The sequence below is a fragment of the Lichtheimia ornata genome (genome assembly GCF_029851405.1).
Source record: "Lichtheimia ornata isolate CBS 291.66 chromosome Unknown scaffold00045, whole genome shotgun sequence".
NCBI classification, from domain to species: domain Eukaryota; kingdom Fungi; phylum Mucoromycota; class Mucoromycetes; order Mucorales; family Lichtheimiaceae; genus Lichtheimia; species Lichtheimia ornata.
This window is the reverse complement of record NW_026695365.1, coordinates 115,111-136,563: the sequence shown is the minus strand read 5'-3', so window position 1 is coordinate 136,563 and position 21,453 is coordinate 115,111. Positions and strand designations below refer to the sequence as shown.

At 43.7% G+C, this 21,453-nt stretch overlaps 8 protein-coding genes across 8 annotated transcripts; 4 read left to right on the top strand and 4 right to left on the bottom strand.

Annotated features, from left to right (window-relative positions):
- Positions 1-511: 511 nt before the first annotated feature.
- On the top strand, positions 512-1,056 carry O0I10_008488 (uncharacterized protein; the record flags this gene model as incomplete). Its single annotated transcript, XM_058488491.1, has 3 exons — positions 512-717; positions 785-867; positions 932-1,056. The coding sequence occupies 3 exons, from the start codon at positions 512-514 to the stop codon at positions 1,054-1,056; spliced, it is 414 nt and encodes a 137-aa protein (XP_058340737.1).
- A 92-nt stretch (positions 1,057-1,148) lies between these two features.
- O0I10_008487 (uncharacterized protein) lies at positions 1,149-3,101 on the top strand (the record flags this gene model as incomplete). The annotated part of the gene is made up of 10 exons (XM_058488490.1): positions 1,149-1,265; positions 1,342-1,524; positions 1,591-1,784; positions 1,842-1,929; positions 1,986-2,193; positions 2,258-2,388; positions 2,467-2,535; positions 2,591-2,719; positions 2,781-2,933; positions 2,994-3,101. The coding sequence occupies 10 exons, from the start codon at positions 1,149-1,151 to the stop codon at positions 3,099-3,101; spliced, it is 1,380 nt and encodes a 459-aa protein (XP_058340736.1).
- Positions 3,102-3,308: 207 nt separating this feature from the next.
- O0I10_008486 (uncharacterized protein) lies at positions 3,309-5,418 on the bottom strand (the record flags this gene model as incomplete). Its single annotated transcript, XM_058488489.1, has 8 exons — positions 3,309-3,625; positions 3,687-3,905; positions 3,964-4,023; positions 4,077-4,138; positions 4,195-4,336; positions 4,412-4,966; positions 5,036-5,055; positions 5,111-5,418. 8 exons carry the CDS (start codon positions 5,416-5,418, stop codon positions 3,309-3,311), a joined length of 1,683 nt encoding a protein of 560 aa, XP_058340735.1.
- Positions 5,419-6,134: 716 nt separating this feature from the next.
- On the bottom strand, positions 6,135-9,378 carry O0I10_008485 (uncharacterized protein; the record flags this gene model as incomplete). The annotated part of the gene is made up of 6 exons (XM_058488488.1): positions 6,135-7,633; positions 7,693-7,859; positions 7,921-8,206; positions 8,268-8,435; positions 8,494-8,708; positions 8,777-9,378. 6 exons carry the CDS (start codon positions 9,376-9,378, stop codon positions 6,135-6,137), a joined length of 2,937 nt encoding a protein of 978 aa, XP_058340734.1.
- A 2,214-nt stretch (positions 9,379-11,592) lies between these two features.
- O0I10_008484 (uncharacterized protein) lies at positions 11,593-12,656 on the top strand (the record flags this gene model as incomplete). Its single annotated transcript, XM_058488487.1, has 5 exons — positions 11,593-11,784; positions 11,841-11,951; positions 12,026-12,285; positions 12,350-12,546; positions 12,619-12,656. 5 exons carry the CDS (start codon positions 11,593-11,595, stop codon positions 12,654-12,656), a joined length of 798 nt encoding a protein of 265 aa, XP_058340733.1.
- Positions 12,657-14,951: 2,295 nt separating this feature from the next.
- On the top strand, positions 14,952-15,752 carry O0I10_008483 (uncharacterized protein; the record flags this gene model as incomplete). The annotated part of the gene is made up of 7 exons (XM_058488486.1): positions 14,952-14,954; positions 15,017-15,104; positions 15,155-15,232; positions 15,288-15,331; positions 15,392-15,478; positions 15,549-15,596; positions 15,684-15,752. 7 exons carry the CDS (start codon positions 14,952-14,954, stop codon positions 15,750-15,752), a joined length of 417 nt encoding a protein of 138 aa, XP_058340732.1.
- Positions 15,753-15,794: 42 nt separating this feature from the next.
- On the bottom strand, positions 15,795-17,376 carry O0I10_008482 (uncharacterized protein; the record flags this gene model as incomplete). Its single annotated transcript, XM_058488485.1, has 6 exons — positions 15,795-15,862; positions 15,923-16,043; positions 16,112-16,378; positions 16,448-16,490; positions 16,563-16,928; positions 16,991-17,376. The coding sequence occupies 6 exons, from the start codon at positions 17,374-17,376 to the stop codon at positions 15,795-15,797; spliced, it is 1,251 nt and encodes a 416-aa protein (XP_058340731.1).
- Positions 17,377-17,672: 296 nt separating this feature from the next.
- On the bottom strand, positions 17,673-20,058 carry O0I10_008481 (uncharacterized protein; the record flags this gene model as incomplete). Its single annotated transcript, XM_058488484.1, has 6 exons — positions 17,673-18,864; positions 18,930-19,008; positions 19,066-19,169; positions 19,231-19,695; positions 19,771-19,805; positions 19,879-20,058. The coding sequence occupies 6 exons, from the start codon at positions 20,056-20,058 to the stop codon at positions 17,673-17,675; spliced, it is 2,055 nt and encodes a 684-aa protein (XP_058340730.1).
- Positions 20,059-21,453: the final 1,395 nt, after the last annotated feature.

Here is a 21,453-nt window from a genome sequence, read left to right as displayed (position 1 = left end):
ATCCACCATGCACAGCAGCTGTTTGGACCAAGTTGCAATAACATGTGACCATTCATGTCAACTTGGTCACATTAGGCTTTGATATCAGGTTGCATCACGCATCGACACGTGTCACCTAGGAAGATGAAGGGAAGACGCTTTATCTTTCCTTTGATGAACATTCTTTGCATTTGATTGTTGATCATCATCATACACATTCCTAAACAAGTATGGGTGCTAAATAGATGATGATGAAGACCCACATACATACAATAACAACCCCCCTTAACACAATGACATACAATAGGGTGTGGGATGAAATTAGTCTCTCTCTTTTTATTTATGCATGCCCTTGCGAAGCAACCCTATTAATGCATCTAACCCCAGTTGTCTCTATGATTCCGTACATATGGCGTTTGATTATTAAATCATGCAAGGACGGTTGTTGTCAGACACCGATACACCACCTGCTGGGATAATTTGGTATGCTGCGTATCGCCGATAGAGAGAACCGTGGCTTGTTCTTCTTACAATGGGCAAAAAGAAAGGCAACAATGGACCAAGCCAAGAGCATTTGCAAATCTACCAACGCATGAACTTTTTATACCAAGCATCGAACCTCATGACAACATTGGTGCAACCCGAATCGCCAACAGCAAAGCACGGCTCCCTTGCACCACTCGGACGCTACTACAACAATACAATGAAACGTATCAGTAAACGCCTCCTCTTGCGCTCGTAAGGAAAAATCACGTGCGTGCAGCTTTTGGGGGATATACCAATGCTTCTCTCTCTCTCTTGTTAGTGATCCATCCATCAAACGCACCATTTGTAAACGATGTGATACAACCTTGATACCCGCTTTGACATCCACTGTTCGAATGAAAGGTAAGAAACAAAGAGTGTAAAAGGTAGTGTGGATATACCTATTTGACATTGGGCTTTGTATTAGACCATGCATCCATTATCCATTGCAAGACATGTGGCACCGAAAAGAAGTTGTTAGCAGGCCCCCAAGTACTTTTTTCTCAACGACCAGAAAACATTGTCGAAAAAGGAAGCAAAGAAGCAATGTAATAAAGCAATCATGTGCGGCCAACCAAATCCGTTTATTTGCTCTCTCTCTCTCTCTCTTTCTCTTTTCCTTTTTCCTTTCTTTGTTGCCCACCATGATGAATGCTTACAATGAGGCCGATTGGGGTGTCTCTACGGATGGAGACGTATTCTCTCCTTCATTCGACCATCGAGATTCGCTTGGCCAGTTCAACCCATTCCAAGACTACGAGGTGAGTTAATCAGCAGCACCAGCAGCGGTGGTTCTATTTGACGGAGCGTGCACACGCTAATACAAAAAGCAATTAGACGACGACTCCTTCTTCTGCTGCTGCAGCTGTCGATACAACGTCCCGTGCATCCACGCCAGATCTACCTACAACAACGGATACGAATGCGTCCAATGTATACATGAAGATCCATGTGGATGATCCACAAAAGCAATCAGCAGCTGTGCAAGGATCCTTTATCAGTTATTTGATTACGACAGAGGTAAAGAGCGAGGATGGATGAGGATGAGGATGAGGAGGATGATATTTATGGATGGGGGTTGTATAGACCAATATAGAGACATTTGCATCAAAACGATCGAGATCTGTACGTCGACGCTATCAAGACTTTGTATGGCTCCATGAGAGTTTATCGCTTGAAAATCCTGCATGTATTGTGCCACCACTACCGGAGAAGCACCGATTGTCATACATCAATGGCGACCGATTCAGCGATGCGTTTCTTGAACGACGGCGATTAGGGTAACCCCACACACACATCCATCTCCCACACGCTATACTCAAACGTTTTACATGTAGGCTCCAATGGTTCTTGGATCGTATTGCTTGTCATCCTTCTTTGCAACGATCACAGTGCACTCGTATATTTCTGGAATCACCCGACTTTGTAAGTGGATGGATGGAAGGAATCATAGTGCGATCGCTTATCAATTGAGTATGTAGAAAAATGACAAGCGTGCCATTCAAGCAACACACGTCCCGAAGCCTCCCTCCATTTTGGATACATTGGGTGATGTCTTGATGAACGCCTTTACTAAGGTCAAGAAACCGGATCAGCGCTTCATTGATATGCAAGAATACGTGGATAAGCTGGAGGACAATATACGCAATATTGAATTGCTCTATGCACGGATCAGCAAACGGCAAACCAGTATGTTTGTTACACAAAAAAGTGGTCGTCAGGGCGACATCATTTTCTCATTCTCTTGTTACAGGTTTGCAACATGACTACGTGAGCTTTGCTTGGAGCATTCGGGAAATCTCGGCCATGGAATCATCCATTGATATGCCATTACGACAATTTGCAGAAACCACGGAGACCTATTCTAAATACCTAAAGGATATGGTAAGTGCGTGCGTGTGTGTGTGTGTGTGTGGGAGTGAACAAGCAGCTGTTGTAGATCCGCTTACCAAGTACGAATAGACCAACACGGAGGATATCCTGTTTCTCAATGATCTACATGAACTACTCGCCTATTGCCAAGCTGTCAAGGTATAAGGATGATGATACTTCTTGTCAAGGAGCCAATACTAACGAGGTTACATAGGATGTGCTACAAAGGCGGGATGAAAGCCAAATCGACTTTGAAGAGCTATCGGTTTACTTACAGCGAACATTGGCTGAACGCGAGAAGCATCCTGAAAAGAGTGCAGAGTTGGAACCAAAAATCAAAGAGGTACAGGGTGTGAAAAATAGATGATGGGAGGGATTCTTTATTGATGAATGCATTTGCATAGCTTGAAGCTGAAGTGGCAAAGACCAGTGATATCACCAATGAATTTTCAGAGCAAATGACAGAAGAATTTGAGATCTTTCAGAAATCAAAAGCAACAGAACTCAAACAAGGCATGCTGGCTTATGCAGATAGTCATATCGACTTTTACACAAAGGTATAGAGGATGAATGGTACACACATTGGAAAGTGGTCAATCTAAATGGCGGGATTACAGGGTGCAGCTTTATGGGAAAGCATCTTGCCAGTGTTGGAAAGCATCCAATTGGACGACGATGGCAACAACAACACCAACAACTCCATTGAAGAAGAAGACGATGCATGATGATATCACTCCTCCTCCACCTCACGTTTGCATTTGACATGAACCTTTTGATCATATTATATCATTCTCTTATATCACCCACCACCCATCACTACTACTATCACAGCATACATATCAGCATACTCAATCATCATCCTCTTTCAACCAATACAATCATTCTTTTCGCACCAAATCCTTGTCTTTATGTATCACAATGTAGCCATTGGATTATAATCTAGCTTTGACTACAACAGCAGCCGCTTCTTCTTCTTTGGCCCAATTCCGGACTTGGCGTCTGAGGATTTTACCAGTGCTATTCTTTGGGATTTGAGGAACAAAACGAACACCGCCTCTTAGTCGTTTATGGCTTGCCACTTGGGATGCAACATGATCCATGATCTTTTGAGCAAGTTGGTCATTGTGTTTTACACCACGTTGAAGTGCAATGTATGCTCTTGGATGTTCAGTAGCTTCTTCAGCATTATTGACACCGATAACACAGGCGTCAGCAACCTCTGGTATCGTTAGCAACAACGCTTCAAGCTCTACAGAACAGATGATGGATGAGATTCATGGTGTCTTGATCCCGATGATGTTGATTTTTACCTGCTGGTGCCACTTGGAATCCTTTGTACTTTATCAATTCCTTGATTCGATCCGTGATAAAGAACGACTGGGTCTTGCTGTCGTATTTGCAAATGTCACCTGTGCGCATCCAACCATCCTCCGTAAAAGTATCAGCGTTGGCTTTGGGATTATTCAAATAGCCCTTCATGATACTTGTGCCACGCAAAAGCAGTTCTCCTTCTTGATCATCACCAAGCTCTAAGCATTGGATTAGCTTTTTGCTCCATTCACTTTCCATACGAAGATCATTACTTGCCATTTCCATTCTCGTCAATGATCTTTACTTCCACATTTGGACACACGATACCAATCGACCCTATATATAACATGTCAGCCACATGCCGGCATTCATTTCCCTGTTTACAATACCTGGTACGCCACTTTCAAGCGTTTGCATAATGACGCCACTCGTTGTCTCGGTCATTCCATATCTATGTTGTGGCATTTATTGGTACATGTCACATTTCCAGCAATCTCCTCAACTTACCCTTGACGCATGATTACTTCGGGGACGCGGTTTGAGACGCCATCTAAATGTTCTTTGTTGAGCGGAGCAGCACCACATCCAATATACTGGAGCGAGCTAAGATCGTATTTGCGTACAATGGGATTTTTGGCCAATTGCACCGCTACATGTACATACATTCAAGTCAGCATTCTTTCTTCTCTATGACATGTGTGTGTAACCACCAACAACGACTTACCAACGGGAGGGACAATGCTTGCACTTGTGATTTTATACTTTTCCACCAGCTGACAAAACAACTCAATGTTAAACTTGGACATGACAACGACCGGCAACATTTTATACAGCGCATTGAGCACCAATGAACACAAGCCGTAGATATGGAAAAAGGGCAAAAAGCCAACGGCGACAGGTGGCTGTGCACCTTCCTCGAGAGGTGGCACAGAAGGATCAAGGTTCGAAGGTTCCATACCCAGCGCTGTCATGATTTGCGATACAAAGTTACGGTGTGTGAGCATCACTCCTTTGGCACGTCCTGTGGTACCGCTTGAATACAATATGAATGCCAAGTCCTCGCGTGGATTGATCTTTTTCAGTTGAGTCACGTCCAAATGTTGGCTGGTCACGAGAGAATACACCGAAGCAATTCCTTCATGCTCGTGTGGACCAAACACAAAGATCCGATGGCGTGGAATACCCACTTTGGCACAAACACGTAAAAGGACAGGAAGCAATTGGGGTGTTGTCACAAGTGCCTTGGCTCCCGAATCGCTTATTTGGTGAAGAAATTCGGCTATTTTCGTGCCGACGACCCTGATTAATCATACAATGCCTCCAAGATCATCCTTTTTACTACTACTACCTTCTGTATAATTGGGATTCCTACATTTTCCCACTTGAGTTGGCGCCCCTTTTTCATATTCCATCCATCACTTACCCTGGCGTAATCGTAGCTTGAGCACCCAACAACGACATGTAAAGAACAATATGGTCATATTGGTTTGGAGCAAAGCAAGCTACCACATCACCTCTTCTCAATCCCACCTTGTCTCTCCATCCTCGTGCCATTCGACTTGAAAGGTCATATACTTGGGTATAGTTTAACGAACGACCTGTATGGCCATCAATAAAGAGGGGTGTATCATGCGAAAAGAAACGGTTGAATTTGTTGGACTCGAAATGGAATGTGTACAGGTCCAAGTCTGGAAGATGTACAGCAGGCAAGGTCGACTTGTAAACCACCATAACGACGAGTCGAATCGGGTGAAAGGTGAAAAAGTAAACGGAAGGAAACCGATCTCCTTCATGGTATGGGGGAATTACAGTAGTATATATATGCGCTCTCTCTCCAAAAAGGGATGGTGGGAAATAGGGTTTATGTAATTCGAATTTTTAGGAACACTCACGCACACAATGTCCCTCTCCCATGATACGCCTTCCTTTTCAAATGAACCCTGTAAATACGCCTTTCACTTGCTGCATTGTTTAGCAAAAAGTTGAGTTTTGAAAAGCCATGGATACGCGTCCCATTTTCATCCCCCTCAACAACGAGCGGCAAGTACATAGCAACGTATGTGTGTTACCTCCAGATCAATTCAAGCACAGCGCCGCTTACTCGGATTGTTTTACACAGGCATTAATAATAAAGATACGTGGTCGTAAGAACGAGATTTCATTGTTGTAGGGTTGTTTAAAGGGGGTGGAATACTCCATTACAAAGACCATTCTAGTGTTCATTGTTAACAACCCTATCTTTCAAACCTTGCAGATCTCCATTTTGTTTCTGCATTGCATGGTTACACAGGATAGCTCATCACACGGCACAAAAAATGATCGAGATAAAAGTACATATATATTAATAAAGGTGTTGAGGAGGATAGCTTACTACAATAGAATAAGGATAAAGGGCATACAGAATATGTACATGGTAGCGTATCCATACACGTGGTGTATCCAATGTTTTAGCCGACCTTGTTGTTATCGGTGGTAGTGGTGGTATCACGAGGAGGCTGATGATGTTGCTCTTCATGCGCCGCTACTGGTTGGGCCATTTCAATCGTCTGGAATGGGTTTGGAGCAGATGATAGGGAAGAGCTTGTAGAGTATCGACGCAAACCACGATCTTCGCTTATCCTTTGACCATTGCTAACATTCTTGCCTTCTTGTTGTGCACCCGAAGCGCTATTGCCACGGATGAATTGTGCAAAATTACGACGCGAGTTGCGAGCTTGATTTTGTTGTTGTTGCTGTTGCTGCTGATCCTCACGTTGTTTAAGAGCCAAGTCAAGGGTGCGGAAGACTTCATCATCAACATAGTAAGATTTGAATAACAATTCCATAAGCTGCATACGATCCTCCACATTAGCAAGACGACGGCTTTCATCGGATGCAAATACAGCCCCAGCAGCAGTGGGATGATAATGTTGTTGTTGTGGCATTGGATTGCTGCTGCTATCACTGGTATGTGTGGACCCCATATCATTCAATACGCTCTTGTTGTCATCGTAATAAGGTGCTGGACCATAATTTCTCAAGTCGAGTGAGTATCGTTGATGCACAGGGGTGACAAGGGGCACTGCCGTGGTGGATGAATTGATGCTAAAGCGATCTTTAAGCCCATCCGAAATCGAACGACGCATACTACCAAACGACCAACGATGGATCAAACCAAAAGGTGATCTTGCACGATAACCAAACACGAGTGTTTGGAATGCAATGAACAATCCAAACAGACCACCCAAGAAACCAAGTGCATTCAAAAGCGAAAAGATCTTTTGTTCACGTTCTACAAGCGTCGTTGGTGTAGCTGATTTGATGTACATTTCGTTAATGACGCCTTGATTCAGATTGGGTTGCTGGTTGGCTGGATCTTGTGATTGTGTACGTTCGGTCACGGTGATCGATGGCGTCATGTTGAGCACGGGTGAAAAACCCACATAATTCCATCCTACATCTTGGAGGAATTCTTGATTCACAAGCTGGTATTCAACAAAAGATCGGTCCAAGGGTGCAAAATCGATCACTGTTTGCGATTCGAAATCATTACGATCTTGCTCAATCCATTGCTTGACATCTTGTTCGGATAAGATTTGGCTCCTATCGCCAAAGTATACATAGGCATTGGGATCACGTCGAGGAGGATATACAGTAACATGGGTACGACCCGTGGCAACACCATCACCCAAAACGTAAAATTGAAAGTGTAAACGAGTTCCATTGTTCGCCTGTGGGATCGATTCAGGTGCCAATTTCATATCACCAGGGCGGAAAAGATAACATGTTAAATTGCCAAGATCGTTCACAAAGTAAGGCGAGTGGATAGATAAATCCAAAGGCTCAATGTTGTCAATGCATGTGACGCCTGCATCAGTGTCACAGCTCACAAGTGGATACGTGCGATAAGGACGCTGGGTATCCTCTCGAACCATGATTGGGAAACCTTCAAAGCAAAATCGGATGTCTATGTTTGTATGGTTGACATGAGCATACGTGAGAGTTTTACAAGGTTGTGCATATTACCTGGGATGGCAACCAAACCTCCAGGAGCCATGGTTGTGATGGTAAAGGTAGCCTTTGGGCTTCGTAGCACCTGTAATAGAACAAAGACAAAAAAGGCCACAAACAAAAAGAGAAGCAGGACCTTGGATACCAATCGCAATGTCTCTGCCCATAATGGTTCTCCCGTTCTATGTATACCAACCGCGTTAATACAAGGTCAGAGATTTGGTGACATGTTTTCATATGTACCTTGGATTCCAAATGTCATAGTGGATACGCATAATGAGACGCTTGGCACGGTGTCGGAAACGATACAAGATGGCAGCCATGATCAATACAGCAATCACAACCACGACCACAATAGCTGCAATGATCCCTCCCTTGAGCCCTTCAGGTGATGCATTCATGTCCTCGATTTCATCCGTCACCACGTTGGTTACCCATTTGCCCGATGAGAAATCAAGATCACCATTGCTATTGGGAGTGGGCAATTTAAGCACATCCATATTGCTGGTGTATTCAGTGTTGATGCCACCTGTGATCATTTGTATGAAAGTGTGAGCTAAATGAGCTTTACCATGACTTGGTCAACCTACCAAAAGCAAATACCATATACTCATTGGTGATCAAGGCACCCGTGGCATACGAGCGACGCATGGGTGCTGTTCCTTGGATCTCAGGTTCGTACCACGTCCACGTTTGTGTATCAAGCACGTACAAATTATTATAGTAAGTACGATTGTAGGCGGCAAAGAAATCATCACCTAGCATTGAAACATGAGCTCATTGTTGCGAAAGGATGATTAGGATATAGCATCTCACCTCCAAACAAGTAAATGTATCGCTTTTCAGGACCAAGAATTGCTGTAGCGTATGTAGTTGGTCGAGCTGGACCAGTGCTGTGGGTTGTGTCGATGGTGACATTTTCCCAGGTACCATCATTTGTATGGTAGATGACTGCCATATCACTTGGAGTGGGGAAACCAGTTGCTGGTGGCACAAAATATCTTCCTGTTAGGTAGACAATCCTACCATCCCTATAAGCAAAAGTCAGCATGGTGACATGTTGTCTATAAATCGATATAAGAAGAAGGATGACACTTACGGAAGAGCCGTGGCAGTATAGCTATCCATGGTGAAACCAGGGTAGGGACGCTGCGTAAATGCACCCGTTGAGGGATCATATGACCAAAAGTCATGGCGTGGTCTTGGATCGTAGGGACCTTTAAGACCACCAAAGATGTAAACAAGACCATCGGATGCCATGATAGCTTTGAAATTCTGCCGAGCACGAGGGATGGTTGTATTGTCGTCAGGTTGCAAGGTGACGGCCAAAGGTGACCACGTATCGTTTTCAAACGTATAATGATAGGCATGCATGGGTGCTTGATCGAACAAGGTATCTTGATAATATCCACCAAATAACGTGAAGGATGCATTATCAGGCATAAGAGCAATCTCTGCATGTGCCACATGTGGGCCATATTCATTAAGAGCTTTGTAATTGAGATCTCCCGTGGTCGCATCAAACGAAAACGCCGAAAAGTAATTGGATGGCTCGTTGGCTCGGTATTCGCCACCATACGCATACATGACATTGTCGATCGTAAAAGCTGTTGCGCCCAACACTCTAGGGATCTTTTCATTAACCTCCGTGGCTACTGGATAGCTGCCCAATACTGCTGTCACGGCAAGATTCAGCAGCATAAAAAGGCATATGCCAGCATTGTGTCTCCCTGTCATGCTGGTTTTTTCTTCTCTGGTAAAAGGAACACGAAAGAAAAAAGAGAGAGAGAGATGAGAAAAAGAACAAGCTGAAGCGTTCTTTTTGCATTATGTATGTATCCAGAATCAGGGCTGAGCCGTTTCGGTGAGACAATGGCAAAGCTTTTTCTTGAGTTTGTGCAATCGATCTAACGCTTTAAGAGCCATTCTGACTACGCTTGATGCTGCAATCTTTGCATTCCCATGGGTTGCACCATCATGCTTGTACCCGTTGTAAGAAGAAAAAGGCTTCTTAGATACGACTTTTCATCCATTAAAGCGTAACGGATCATCGATCCATACCCCATGGTGCATAGGTAAAGCATTGTGTTTAAGGGACAACTTGGCAATATCATGTCGCATAATGATGGCATCGTCAAAACGAGAACATGATATGGGCGCAGCCATCCTTCAAAATACACTGTTTTTGGCGACATGGGGCGCCACTTGCCATGAAAGGCGACTTGATTTTTTTCGTTCTTTAGAGTCACACTGCGATGCTGTGGGATGCACCAGGTATCGAGCTAAAAATGCAGAGGCGTTACCACTGTACCACATCATCCTGCTTTCACCTCCCTCCTATCATTCTTTTCTGGATCACCTGCAAAGAAATCAAGATCAGAACTCAGATCAATCAAACTCGACATGGAAAGCAAAGCCATCTCCTGCTACTACTACCCTGGCAGTGCAACAACCTCTTTCAACGTCGTATGTAGCATTATTATCAATGCATACAAAAGTCATCCAATCCATCATCATCATTCTAATACAGCTTCTCACTAACAATGTGCTCATTCTTGCTATGGCTCGGAATCATCATACAATGCAAAGAGAAAAGAGCGGCGATCCTTCGATGTTCTTTGTGCCATGGTAACACAGGTGACCTGTGTCACTATGCCCTTGTTTCATTTTTCATTTTACTGTCATCACATGCTTCCATCGATCATGGAAAGAATATTCATGCATCAGCCTACTTAATCCTGCTGCGTCGCGTTATTTCATGGTAAAGTCACGACTACCATGGTACCATCAAAATTCAACATGCATAAAGCGTTTGGGAGGTGGTTTGGGTAATAGCACCACGACACAAAGGTAGAGTCGTTTTCGTGCCATAGCTCTTGAAGAACAATTGCACTTACAAGTTGGCGGCATCCACAATCGTTTTTCTTCCGTTGCTAGGCAACCCGCTCCGAAAAGATTTGCACTCTTCCTAGTGCTGGTCTTCCTTATCATGCTGCTATCTTCTGGTGGATGACATACTCGTTCATCAAATTACCATAGCAATCGTGAAATCAACACCAGGGGTTTCCTTGGATACGTTCAACAAAATCTTTGTTACTTTTCAACATTCTTTGCGCCTACTCGAAACGACATTATGAGATAGCCAACGTTTTACATGGAAATGGTGCATGCTCCTCTCCAGCGCATGCCACAGGAGCATATATGAAATTGGTGTTGTGACGATAGCGAGAAGATGTATATACAAGTATCCCGATAGCAGATGGCCATGTCTATATACACAAATATCAAGGCGGATTGTTTAAATGAAAGAATAGTGTAGCCATGGGTATTAGATTTTGACATGTCTAACAGCGCCCTGCAATGCACGCATGTTGTCTTATGCGGCAAGTGCATCAAGTACGTGCACCATGCATGCCTGTAATGCAGCAACCACCAACACGGATGCTTAATCACGTGCATCTTTCCAAGGTGTTGAACTTCATTGCAAGTAAACGAAACAATAATTGGTGCGTAATAAAAGTGCACTCTTCAATAGAGGCAAATGGCTTTTATTATCCAGTCATTTATGTACAAGCTAGCAATGGATTCATGATAATGGCTTATTCTATTACATCATCCCTTGCATAGTAGAGAGGTTGAAGAAAGTTCAAGCATAAAAATACCAGCAACTCCTACTTTCGTCGATCATGTTTTGATGTTACACAAGTGAGCTGTTTGGAGGTCGCGTGTGCCTGGAACAGCGCATCTCCTGGATTTATAACTCAGGTGGGGTGAGTGCCAAGCATAAGTTAAAAAAAGCAACATGATCTTTACCGGATACAGGCAGTTAATCTTGGCTGCTGGTGGTGGTGGTGGTGCCGCCTCTTTTCCTTCGTCCCTTCTTTCACTACTACTACTACTACTTCTTCTTCTCTCATGGCGCCCATTGATCAGACCAGCTATGAGCATTACCTTGTTGCTCGTCAAGCTGTGCAAGATGACGTGACCAATCGACTGACACCTACCGACGATCAACGCATAACCCTCATTATCATTGGTGTCTATGTGGCAGCTATTCTTATACTTTGGAACATGCCTATTATCAAACACGTCTTGGCTCCCTTCAAGGTAAGGATTTATTAGGTTGATCAAGAGGGAAGGATGGTTGCTCACACCTATAATAGCTCTTGACCGTTGGCTTACACGAATTCTCACATGCTATTGTTGGATGTTTGACCTGTGGACGTATTGAAGGATTGGAAATTGACCCTAATGAAGGTGGTGTCACGCATATTGTAAGTTGTATTGGCGAGGGGGCTCATTATGGTTGTGTGTGCACACACAAAGAGGCTAATCGGATCACGGATAGCGTGGTGGTATCCCGATGTGTACGTTGCCTGCTGGTTACCTTGGTTCATCACTTATAGGTGCCATCCTTGTCATGTGTGGATTTGACGTTTTGGCTTCCAAAGTAGCTTCCATCTTTTTGGGCGTGTGTCTACTATTCACTCTGTGGTGGGCCAAAAACTGGTTGACGCGTGGTATTGGATTGCTATTCATTGGCTTGATCGTTTTGCTATGGCTCGTGGCCAATGGTGTTGGTCTCAAGTACTTTGTATTGTTTGTCGGGTAAGTGGTCCGTTCATGGTATATCAAAACACGCCATGCTCATCATCCCTCATTGTATATGTAGTGTCATGTCATGTCTCTATTGTCTTTGGGATATCATCGATGATCTTGTTTTCCGCAAAGTGCATGAATCAGACGCGTCCAAGTTTGCCAAAATGTGTGGTGGATGCATGTCAAGTAGAGTATGGGGTGCCTTGTGGTTCATGATCAGCTTGATTTTCTTTGTGGCCGGTATCTTGATTGGATTAGCAGCCTTCAAGGGTAAGCGAAGAGCGGAATATGGGTTGCTCTTAACTTGCTAACATGATCCTTTTTTTCTTCTCCTCCACATAGGCGATCAACAACAGCAACAACAAAACCCAGGTTTCTAAATGACATACAACACTACACCATTCACATCCTTCACCCCTCCCTCTCAACCGCCGCTGCCACCACCGTGATATCTATTCATTCACCACCCGCTCTAACACTGTATATACTTTTTACCCTGTTATCGTATTTTGTCATCATGTTTTGTTGTCTTCTACTATTATAAATGTGTTACATCTTCTACAATTTATTGTGTCTAAGATCGTCGTTGCGTGTAACACGAGCTAATAACAGCATATAGATCGGACTTCCCAGTGAAGCTAGCATACATCAGGTAATAAAACAAGCAATGTCATGTATTCAAGGAAAGTTGGATTGCTTTTTATTTACGTAATGGTGTACAAAAAGTGCAATTATGGGGGTCTGTTGCATCCTGATCATTCGTCTATTGAGGTCTTGATGTTTTTCATGTGATGGGAGGGAAGTAGATTTGGTCAATGATGGTTCAATTTGGTTCCGCGACTCAATGGGAGAATTAGTGTGTGATGCTTTGATCCCTCGCGGTAAGATAAAATGTGCATGTTTGATGGCCTTAGAATGCATTAGGGACGAGCTTTCTTGGTTCACAATCGGGTTGACAATAAAGTTGACAATTGGGTTGACAACGATCTTAGCAGAGTGGATCGCTGATAAGTTCATGATATTCTTTGTTGATGTATTCGAAGTCAATAATAGCAAAATTGACAGCTGCTACCGCGTTGTCGTACGACCAGGAACGGATCTCATGCCCAAAGTTATCCACAACGGTCATTTTTTGGTGCCCAAAAGGGACTCTAATTTTCCCTCTATGTAGATGGCGATATACCATGCTCTTGTAGTGCTTCTTCAATGCTAGGCCATAGGGTCGTTGCATTGTGCGATCATGGTTAAACGGTGTGTTGCGCAAAGTTGTGGGTTGTGTTGTCATGAGAATGCTGAGAGCCACAAATGGATCCAAGGGGTGAACTTTGCTGCAATCTTTCACGGTGGATTCGCAAACGATACCACAATTGGTGGGCCATGAATCATATGGATATGAAAACCAATAGGCGAGATTGCTTGTTCTTTCGACCGTAATTTACAACTGGCCAATGGCCCCATATATGAACATGATTGGATCCTGACTATATCGGTCTTAAGAGTTGAGACAACGCTTCGTGGCCTTCTTCATGAATTTTCGATCCACATTGTGCTGGAACTCGACGATAATTGGTCGTAAATCAAGGACTTCTCCTCAAGGACGACATCAGAACGCGAGCCACCGCTCCATTCCCTATTGCCGATCGGATGGTCAGAATCCATTGCTGGCAATTTAGCGGTAGTGATATCGATGACGTTTTTCATTTGAGATGTTGAATGGGCGATCGGGTGTGGCAACAAAGGAGAGCAAGAAGAGGTTGATGGGCGAATTCACGTGATCAATTTTCCTCTTTCCCAGCTTCCGATGATGGTCCATTGTTTGCCGGTCTCTTTGTGCTAGAATGACTTGCCGCAAAGCATGTATTAGTGGATGATACTAAAAGAGGATCGATTAGGAATAACACATACCATAAAAGCTTGATAAGAGAACAATTAAGCCAATAAAGAAAGGATCACAATGACAACAATGACAATGAAAGTAAAAGAAGAAGCTCTATGAATGGCCACAGGGTCAGCTCTCATCCACCGAGCCATGTACAAGATGTGCTTACGTACCATGTGTTGGGGCTTGGAGTGTGTCATCAATCAAGGAGTGATATGGATGGAGGAAAGAGAAGAGATGGATGGTGTACGATAGCAGGCGACAACATCCTTGTTGTTTATATGTACATGGTGGGCGTGGGTATTTCTCTTATCACAAACAGAAAAGAGAAAATGATAGAGTGGTCAGGGCGTCGATGCCTGGATTAAGCCTGTTTCTCTAAAAGAGTCAAGGCGTGATAATGCTCATGCATAAATCGCAAGGTGTTCTCGTCCAATATCAATACCATCAATCAGCGACCTTATCTATCACTTTTTACGTTCATATCGACATGCCCGATCACAAAAGAAATTTGCCATCATCAAAGTACTTGCTTTGATGGTGAAGAAAGACACAATCAGTGACACTCTCCTTTCGAAACAGAGCTTCTGGGTCAAATCAATAAAGTCACATGATATGATAAATTACGGCCTCTCCTTAAAATACAAATGTTCATTATCCAAAAGGTGGCATTTTGTCGATTGACGACATGTAGCAACAAGAAGGAGGGAGGAAACATCCGCTGTGATAAAGCAGCACGCGTCGCGTCTTTTGGTCAATTTCATTATCCCCTTTTCCCACTTAACACCTCAGCAATATGGTACGACAGCAAATACCGATAACCACTACAAGTCGCTCACCAACTTTATTTATGCATATCAGTCTACTTGTGATATCGACCCTGCCTTGGTTGAAAAGATTAAGCAGTTCCGTTTTGCAAAGTACTCGAGCGGCAATGCAGCATTCGTTTGTAAGCAAGAGTCAATGCTGCCATGGGAACGAGACACTCATGTTGGATAGTGCAAATCGATCGCAAAGAGCTCCAGATTGTGGAAGATGAGGTGTACGATAATATCTCTATAGAAGACTTGGTCGAAGGTAGGTTGCTTGGTTGGTTGTCATGGATACGATACTCATGGTGATGATGTGTTAGAGCTTCCCGAAAATAGCCCACGCTTTATCATTCTCAGTTACGAGGTAATTGTCCTACGCCGTAATGCGTGTGTGCTTTGTGTATTGACTCTTGTCTTTTTGTAGTTACAACATACCGATGGTCGAAAGAACTTTCCACTTGTCTTCATTTACTGGTCACCCTCCACGGCCAAGACCGAGATTAGCATGCTGGTAAGCCGTCATTATCATCCTCGTAGTGGATGTATGAAACTCGTGCTTAACCTAATTTATCCAACAACAGTATGCTTCTGCCAAGACTTTTCTCCAAGATGCCATTGACGTCCACCGGGTAAGTCCCTTTTTTTTCTTACATTTATTATGATTACTTTTTCCACATACACACAAGTGCCTATATGTCTAACAATGTGAAATGCAGGGTATTGATATTCGAGAACCTGAATCGCTTACGGCCGAGTATCTCGATAGCCAGCTAAAGCACGTGTAAAGGGAAAAAGGATGCAATAAAGAGGAGAGAATCGAAATTTCGCTAAGCTGATCCAGCAGCGTCCCTGGCAATTTCATGAAAGAGCAACTTGTTCCAATCATCAACAGGACCTAATGTTCAAATAGGTTAGGCACACACACTCTCTTTCTATACCATGCTAACCAATTTACCTGGTAAACAAGTGTGCAAGCAATCTGAATCGGGTCTTGAATGTGCATCACCACGAAGATTAGCCATATTGGATACATTAAAGAATCGAATGCGATAGTCTTGGGCTTCATCAATCATTTCCTAGTAGACGATCGTCAATTTTCCCATACGATGACCCCCGCCTTCCCGCATTTGCCCATTTGATTTACCTTCCAAACTTGATCCATCTTTTCAAACATGTCCCATTGGAATTCACCTTCCTTGCGTGTGGGGGCAAAGGGTGTCTTGCTAGGCTCAGTGTATCGGGAGCATTTGGCATGACCATAAGGTGTGCTTCGTACCCATACACGTTGAACAGGTCTGAGATTGCGTTGCAAATAATCAAAAATAATGCGCATAGCTCGACGATAAGCATCCATCATTTCCTTGTCGGATTCATTGGGGCCCCATTTTAGATCCGTGTGCCAATGAGCAGCCTATGAAACAATACCCGATTGAGTGTCTCTCTCACTTCCCTTTATACTCCTTCCTTATCCCTTACTTACCGTATTGATGACAATATGGTCAAACCGTGAAAGAGCATGCACCCTATTATAGATCCAGTCTCCGTCGTTAGGATAATCGGCAACCCATTGTGGCGCTACCAATCGATTGACTTACCATGGAAAGTTGGTACCCTTACCAATGATATAGCCTTCATCATCATTGGGTTCCATAAGCTTGAAGTCATCAAGACGCACCAAGTAATCCGAACGTAAATAAGCCATAGTGACAGCACCTTCGACATGGAGTTTATCTTGATGGACAAATTGGCTCACCCACATGTTGCGATCACCTCCTGACAGCTGAGTATCACCCGGTGGAGACGTGAGCTTCTCGCCCAATAAACATCCCATGCTCTCAAATTCCAGTTGATTGATAGAATCACCCACAAAGACGAGGGGATGGTTGCTTAGGTATTCAGCAAATCGTTTGGCGTCAAAGGGTACAAGTTCACATTCTGAAGGCTCCCATACGTAATCCATACTAGCATAGTATATATAAGTCCTTGGTTCATTCATTCATACGTTGTTGCTATTGCTCCTTACATGTGTTTGCTTCGATTGAACTCGTTTCCTTCATCAAGACGTCGATAGCATTTGTGAGGGAATCCACCACTGCAGTGGTATCCAGCAACCTTTTCAATGTCGCTTGGCTTATCCGCACGCAGCAGCTTCTCTCGTCGTACCCACTGGCCAACGTTGTAGGTGTCAGAAGTACACAAGGTACCCATATCCTCTGGTATCGTAATCAAGGGCTCAATGGGGGCAATGACATTGGTAGGGCCATCTGATTCTCGTTCGCTTGTGGGGACGATGCCGTCATCTCGCCATGACCAGACTAGTAACCATAGGAGCAGTAACCAAACAAAGGCAACAACATAAACAGTACGAGACCACATGTATTGTGGCATGGATGTATCAGCGCTCGGCATAGTTGTCAGCTATATGCGTGTGTGTGAGAGTGTGTGTGTATGTGTGATGTGCGTATGCGTATATATAGATGTGTGTATATGTTTTGGATGTTATATAAAAAGAGAAAGAAAGAGAACGATGATGATCCTTTCTCTCCTTCTCCGTCGATCAATTTGGCATCGGCTTTTTTGTGTAACAGCCCACTGCTCCGAGCGGCGATCCTTTTTTTTTTTAGTTTCCCTCATTTTCCATCCCAGCAACCACACATCAAACATTTGCCAAGGAACATCAAAAAAGTCATTTTATACAATCATCATCATTTCCACACGTTATTTGTAAATATATCATCATTGTCTTCATCAAAGAGTTGGTGGATACCACGTTGTTGGGGTTGATGCGAAGTGGATGAGTGATCAGGTTGAGCAGGTGGTGTAGAGGTGGATGCAACTGGATGAGTGACATGTGATGAATAGGTGGAGGAGGAAACTGTTTCCATGTTGTTTTGTTGACGTTGTGGTTGTGGTGATGATGTTGTTGTTGATGATGATGGTGGATGATTGTATTGGGGTGAAGAAAAGGATGGATAGGGTTGTGGGTTGCCTGGTGATAATGATGATGATGGTGATGGATGTGGTTTCAAATGTCGTTGTTGCTGCTGCTGCTGCTGTTGTTGTTGAGGAGACTCTGTTGCTGGTGTAGATCGAGATGCTCTCAAATGTTTTGGAGGACCCGTTACAGCTTGCTGTTGCTGTTGTTGTCGACGACCTGCTGGTGAGCGTGGAGAACGTGGTGGTGGTGTTCTTGTTGATGATGGCTGCTGCTGCTGCTGCTCATTTTCTTGGGAAGAAACATCTGCAACGACCACATAGTTGCCTTTGCCTTGTTCCACAATGACATCAACACATCCCTCACGTCGACTTGGTGGCCTATCAGGCATACGTAATTTTCCCTTGCGTACTGATGCCATGCCTCCTCCTCCTGCAGCACTTGTATCCGTTCCACCATAGCCACGTGCACGACTACTACCAGTTGGACTGCTATTGCCATAGCGTGCTTGTTTCCATAACGGTGCCCGAAAATCAACAACCGGATAGTTGTAATCACCGTATACCATAGTGCGACTTGATTCATATAAGGCTTCCACCTCATCCCAAGGATCTGGATCGTCAAACTCCAAAGGTTCAGCTTGCTCAACCACCACCTCGCCATTCATGCCTCGTCCGGCACTCAAGTACCGAGATACTGGTGCTGGTTCTAACCAATGCTTTTTTGCTGTGCTTGTTGAATATCGTAATCCCGCCATGATACGTGATGTGCGACTGCTACCAATGTGGGGCACGCCTTCAGAAGGTTCAAACGATCGATAATTGAACTTGGAGCCACGCAAGGTATCGAGTGAATCCATCAAGACATCCTTCAAGCCAAAAGAATCCCGAATAGCGTACATGATTGGCATTCTCGCCGAATGTACATTACGATCATAATAATCTTCGTATGAAAAGGAATAACTATAATTGCCATGTGCATTAACACGGGATCTCCCACGTGTGCAACATCCCCCCCTTTTACTTACGAATGCGCAATTGCTGCTGGTATCATTTCCAAACATATCAAAAAGTCTTGGATTGCTACGGATATATTCTCGGCACCATCTATAAAACAAAACATGGTCAATGCAACTCATTTTGAATAGCAATCCATGTACTTACCTCCTTCAGGAATAAACCCAGCTGACACCAAAAGAGCAATGATGACGCTTTGCCAAAATGAAAAGAAGATGATAGCCTTGACACAAAGAAACTTGGGGAAAGGTCTAATACAAAGCATGAATGAAACCAGTTCTCTCTGGATAGCGTAGCATACAAAAAGGTTACCTGAATCCTGTCATGTCCTTTTTTGTAGCATAGAAAAAGACCATCAGGCACCACAGACTCAAGCAGACGCTGAGATTGTAAAAGAACGTGAGGTAAAGATAGGAGCCTGACCAACTCATGTCTCCTTCTTGATAATTGCCGGTTGCCTTGAGGATCATTGTGAGGACGGCAAGGACAGGTTTGACGTAGACGAATTGGAGGATGCCTCGCTTGACAAACAAGAATGTGTATGGATCACCCACATAGATCTCACGAGACCACAGTGTCCCAGGAAAAAAGTTCTCGGAGGGTGGTCTTGAATGCAACATGATGATCAATGCTCGTTCGCCTCCCAGCTTGTTGAGTAAGAGATTGAAGAATGCATAAATCACAAACGCTTCGTAAATGTCTCGGAATGTATCCACATAGAATGCAACGTCCAATGATACAAGAGATACGTAGGTACTGATGCCATAAATCGGAACCCTATTGGTGTTGCATAGTAGTTACTACTTGTTACTACCCAACCCCAACTCTATACCGTATGCGTGTTTATCTTACATCCAAAGAATACGAATCACTTGACGTTGCTGATTCTAGAGAGCGATGATAGGTGGGTTGGTTCATTGAGTAAGGGGAGTTCAAAGGGAATGAGGTGGGTCATCGTACCGGTTTTCTATAGTTCTTCCAATGGAGCCATACTGACAAGGATGAAATGCAAGTTGCAACGACAGTGAAGATCAATGCAAGGTGAATGGCAAACGGATTCAACTCTGCTCCTGCACCGCCTTCGCCATAACCGCCGCCTTGCACCGTTGAAAGAACGGGAGCCAACAGCAGCCGCAGCATATTCTGCCAGTGGAGTAGTATTAATTACGTTGTCGCAAGTTGAACAAGTAAAAGAAACGATTCGGGCTTGGCGCCTGGCAAAATATGCATTTGTAAAATTGGGATCTCATGGCAACACAAACATGCCAAGTCAAAAAATGAGAGAATGAGAGAGAGAGAGAGATTGAATAAAGAGATGATTGATTGACCAGCCAAGAGCAACAGCTAAGGAATGCTTGCTTGATCGACATACAATTCCTTTTCTCACAAACGCCCATTCTACTACTATTCATACTGCTTCCAGCAATGAAGGAAAGGATCATTCATTTTCCCCCGTATTTGATATGAAATGATGAGCTATATGAAGAATAATGAAAGCTTGTTCATCATCCCTTGACTACTCTTCTTCCCCAAGTGATGAATACAACAACATCATTGAAATCAGGATGAGAAAACATTCGCAACTCACGACGACATTGATAAAGCAGCGATTACGCGTATTGTCCATGTTGCTTGAAGATGATGATAGAGCACAGAGAAGGGTATGATTTCATTATGTTTGGGAGCAACGTGTAAACATGCCTGTTGTGCTACCTGCTGCATGACAGCACCTCCATCGCCACTTAAAAAAATACGTTCATTGACCGAGCCACGTAAACAGCAACCGGTTCATAGCATCTTGAAACATGAAAATGGTTTCCATGACATGAAAGTCTCTAGGATACGCCGCCCCCTAGTCCAAAAGACTCGATCAACAACAAGCATTGAACCTGTTTTATCACTTTGTTGATATTGCAGTATGCATCGCCATCATGCATTAAAGTGTGCGACATGTCGGAACGACTCAACCGATAACAACAAGGGAGCTACTACATGTAACGGTGTCAAAATACAACATGCAAAGTTGGAAAGTGCTTTGGTCTTTTAATATAGAGACTATCATGGAATAACAAATAGTGCAGCAAAATGCAACACAATTGCCCATGTATCGCCCGATCTACAATGTTGTTGTATAAAACATTCAAGAGCCATTCAATGTCATGTGCCGTTTTACATACTGTCAAGTGAATCATGTTTAATGTTGCTTCGCTTTCATTCCACGTGATGATTCATCCATGCACGAGCGATGCAGTCCAAAGCAAGTATTATCCGCAACTCGTGGACATGTGCATAGCTTTGAGCACATGGTGGGAAGGTAATTGTTGTTGTCATTGTACTTTGAGCCATGAGCAAGCCTATAAAAAAGCAGCTCCAATATGCATGGTACAGAACAAGGAGCCATCCGAAATGCAGTGTCGTCATAAAGAGTAAAATGGGACCTCACATGCCAATGGTGATCACAAGGAACCAAAAATGGGCAACCTGACTCTTTGTTTACAATCACTCCTCTTTTGTCTTTTTTCTTTTTCATTTTTC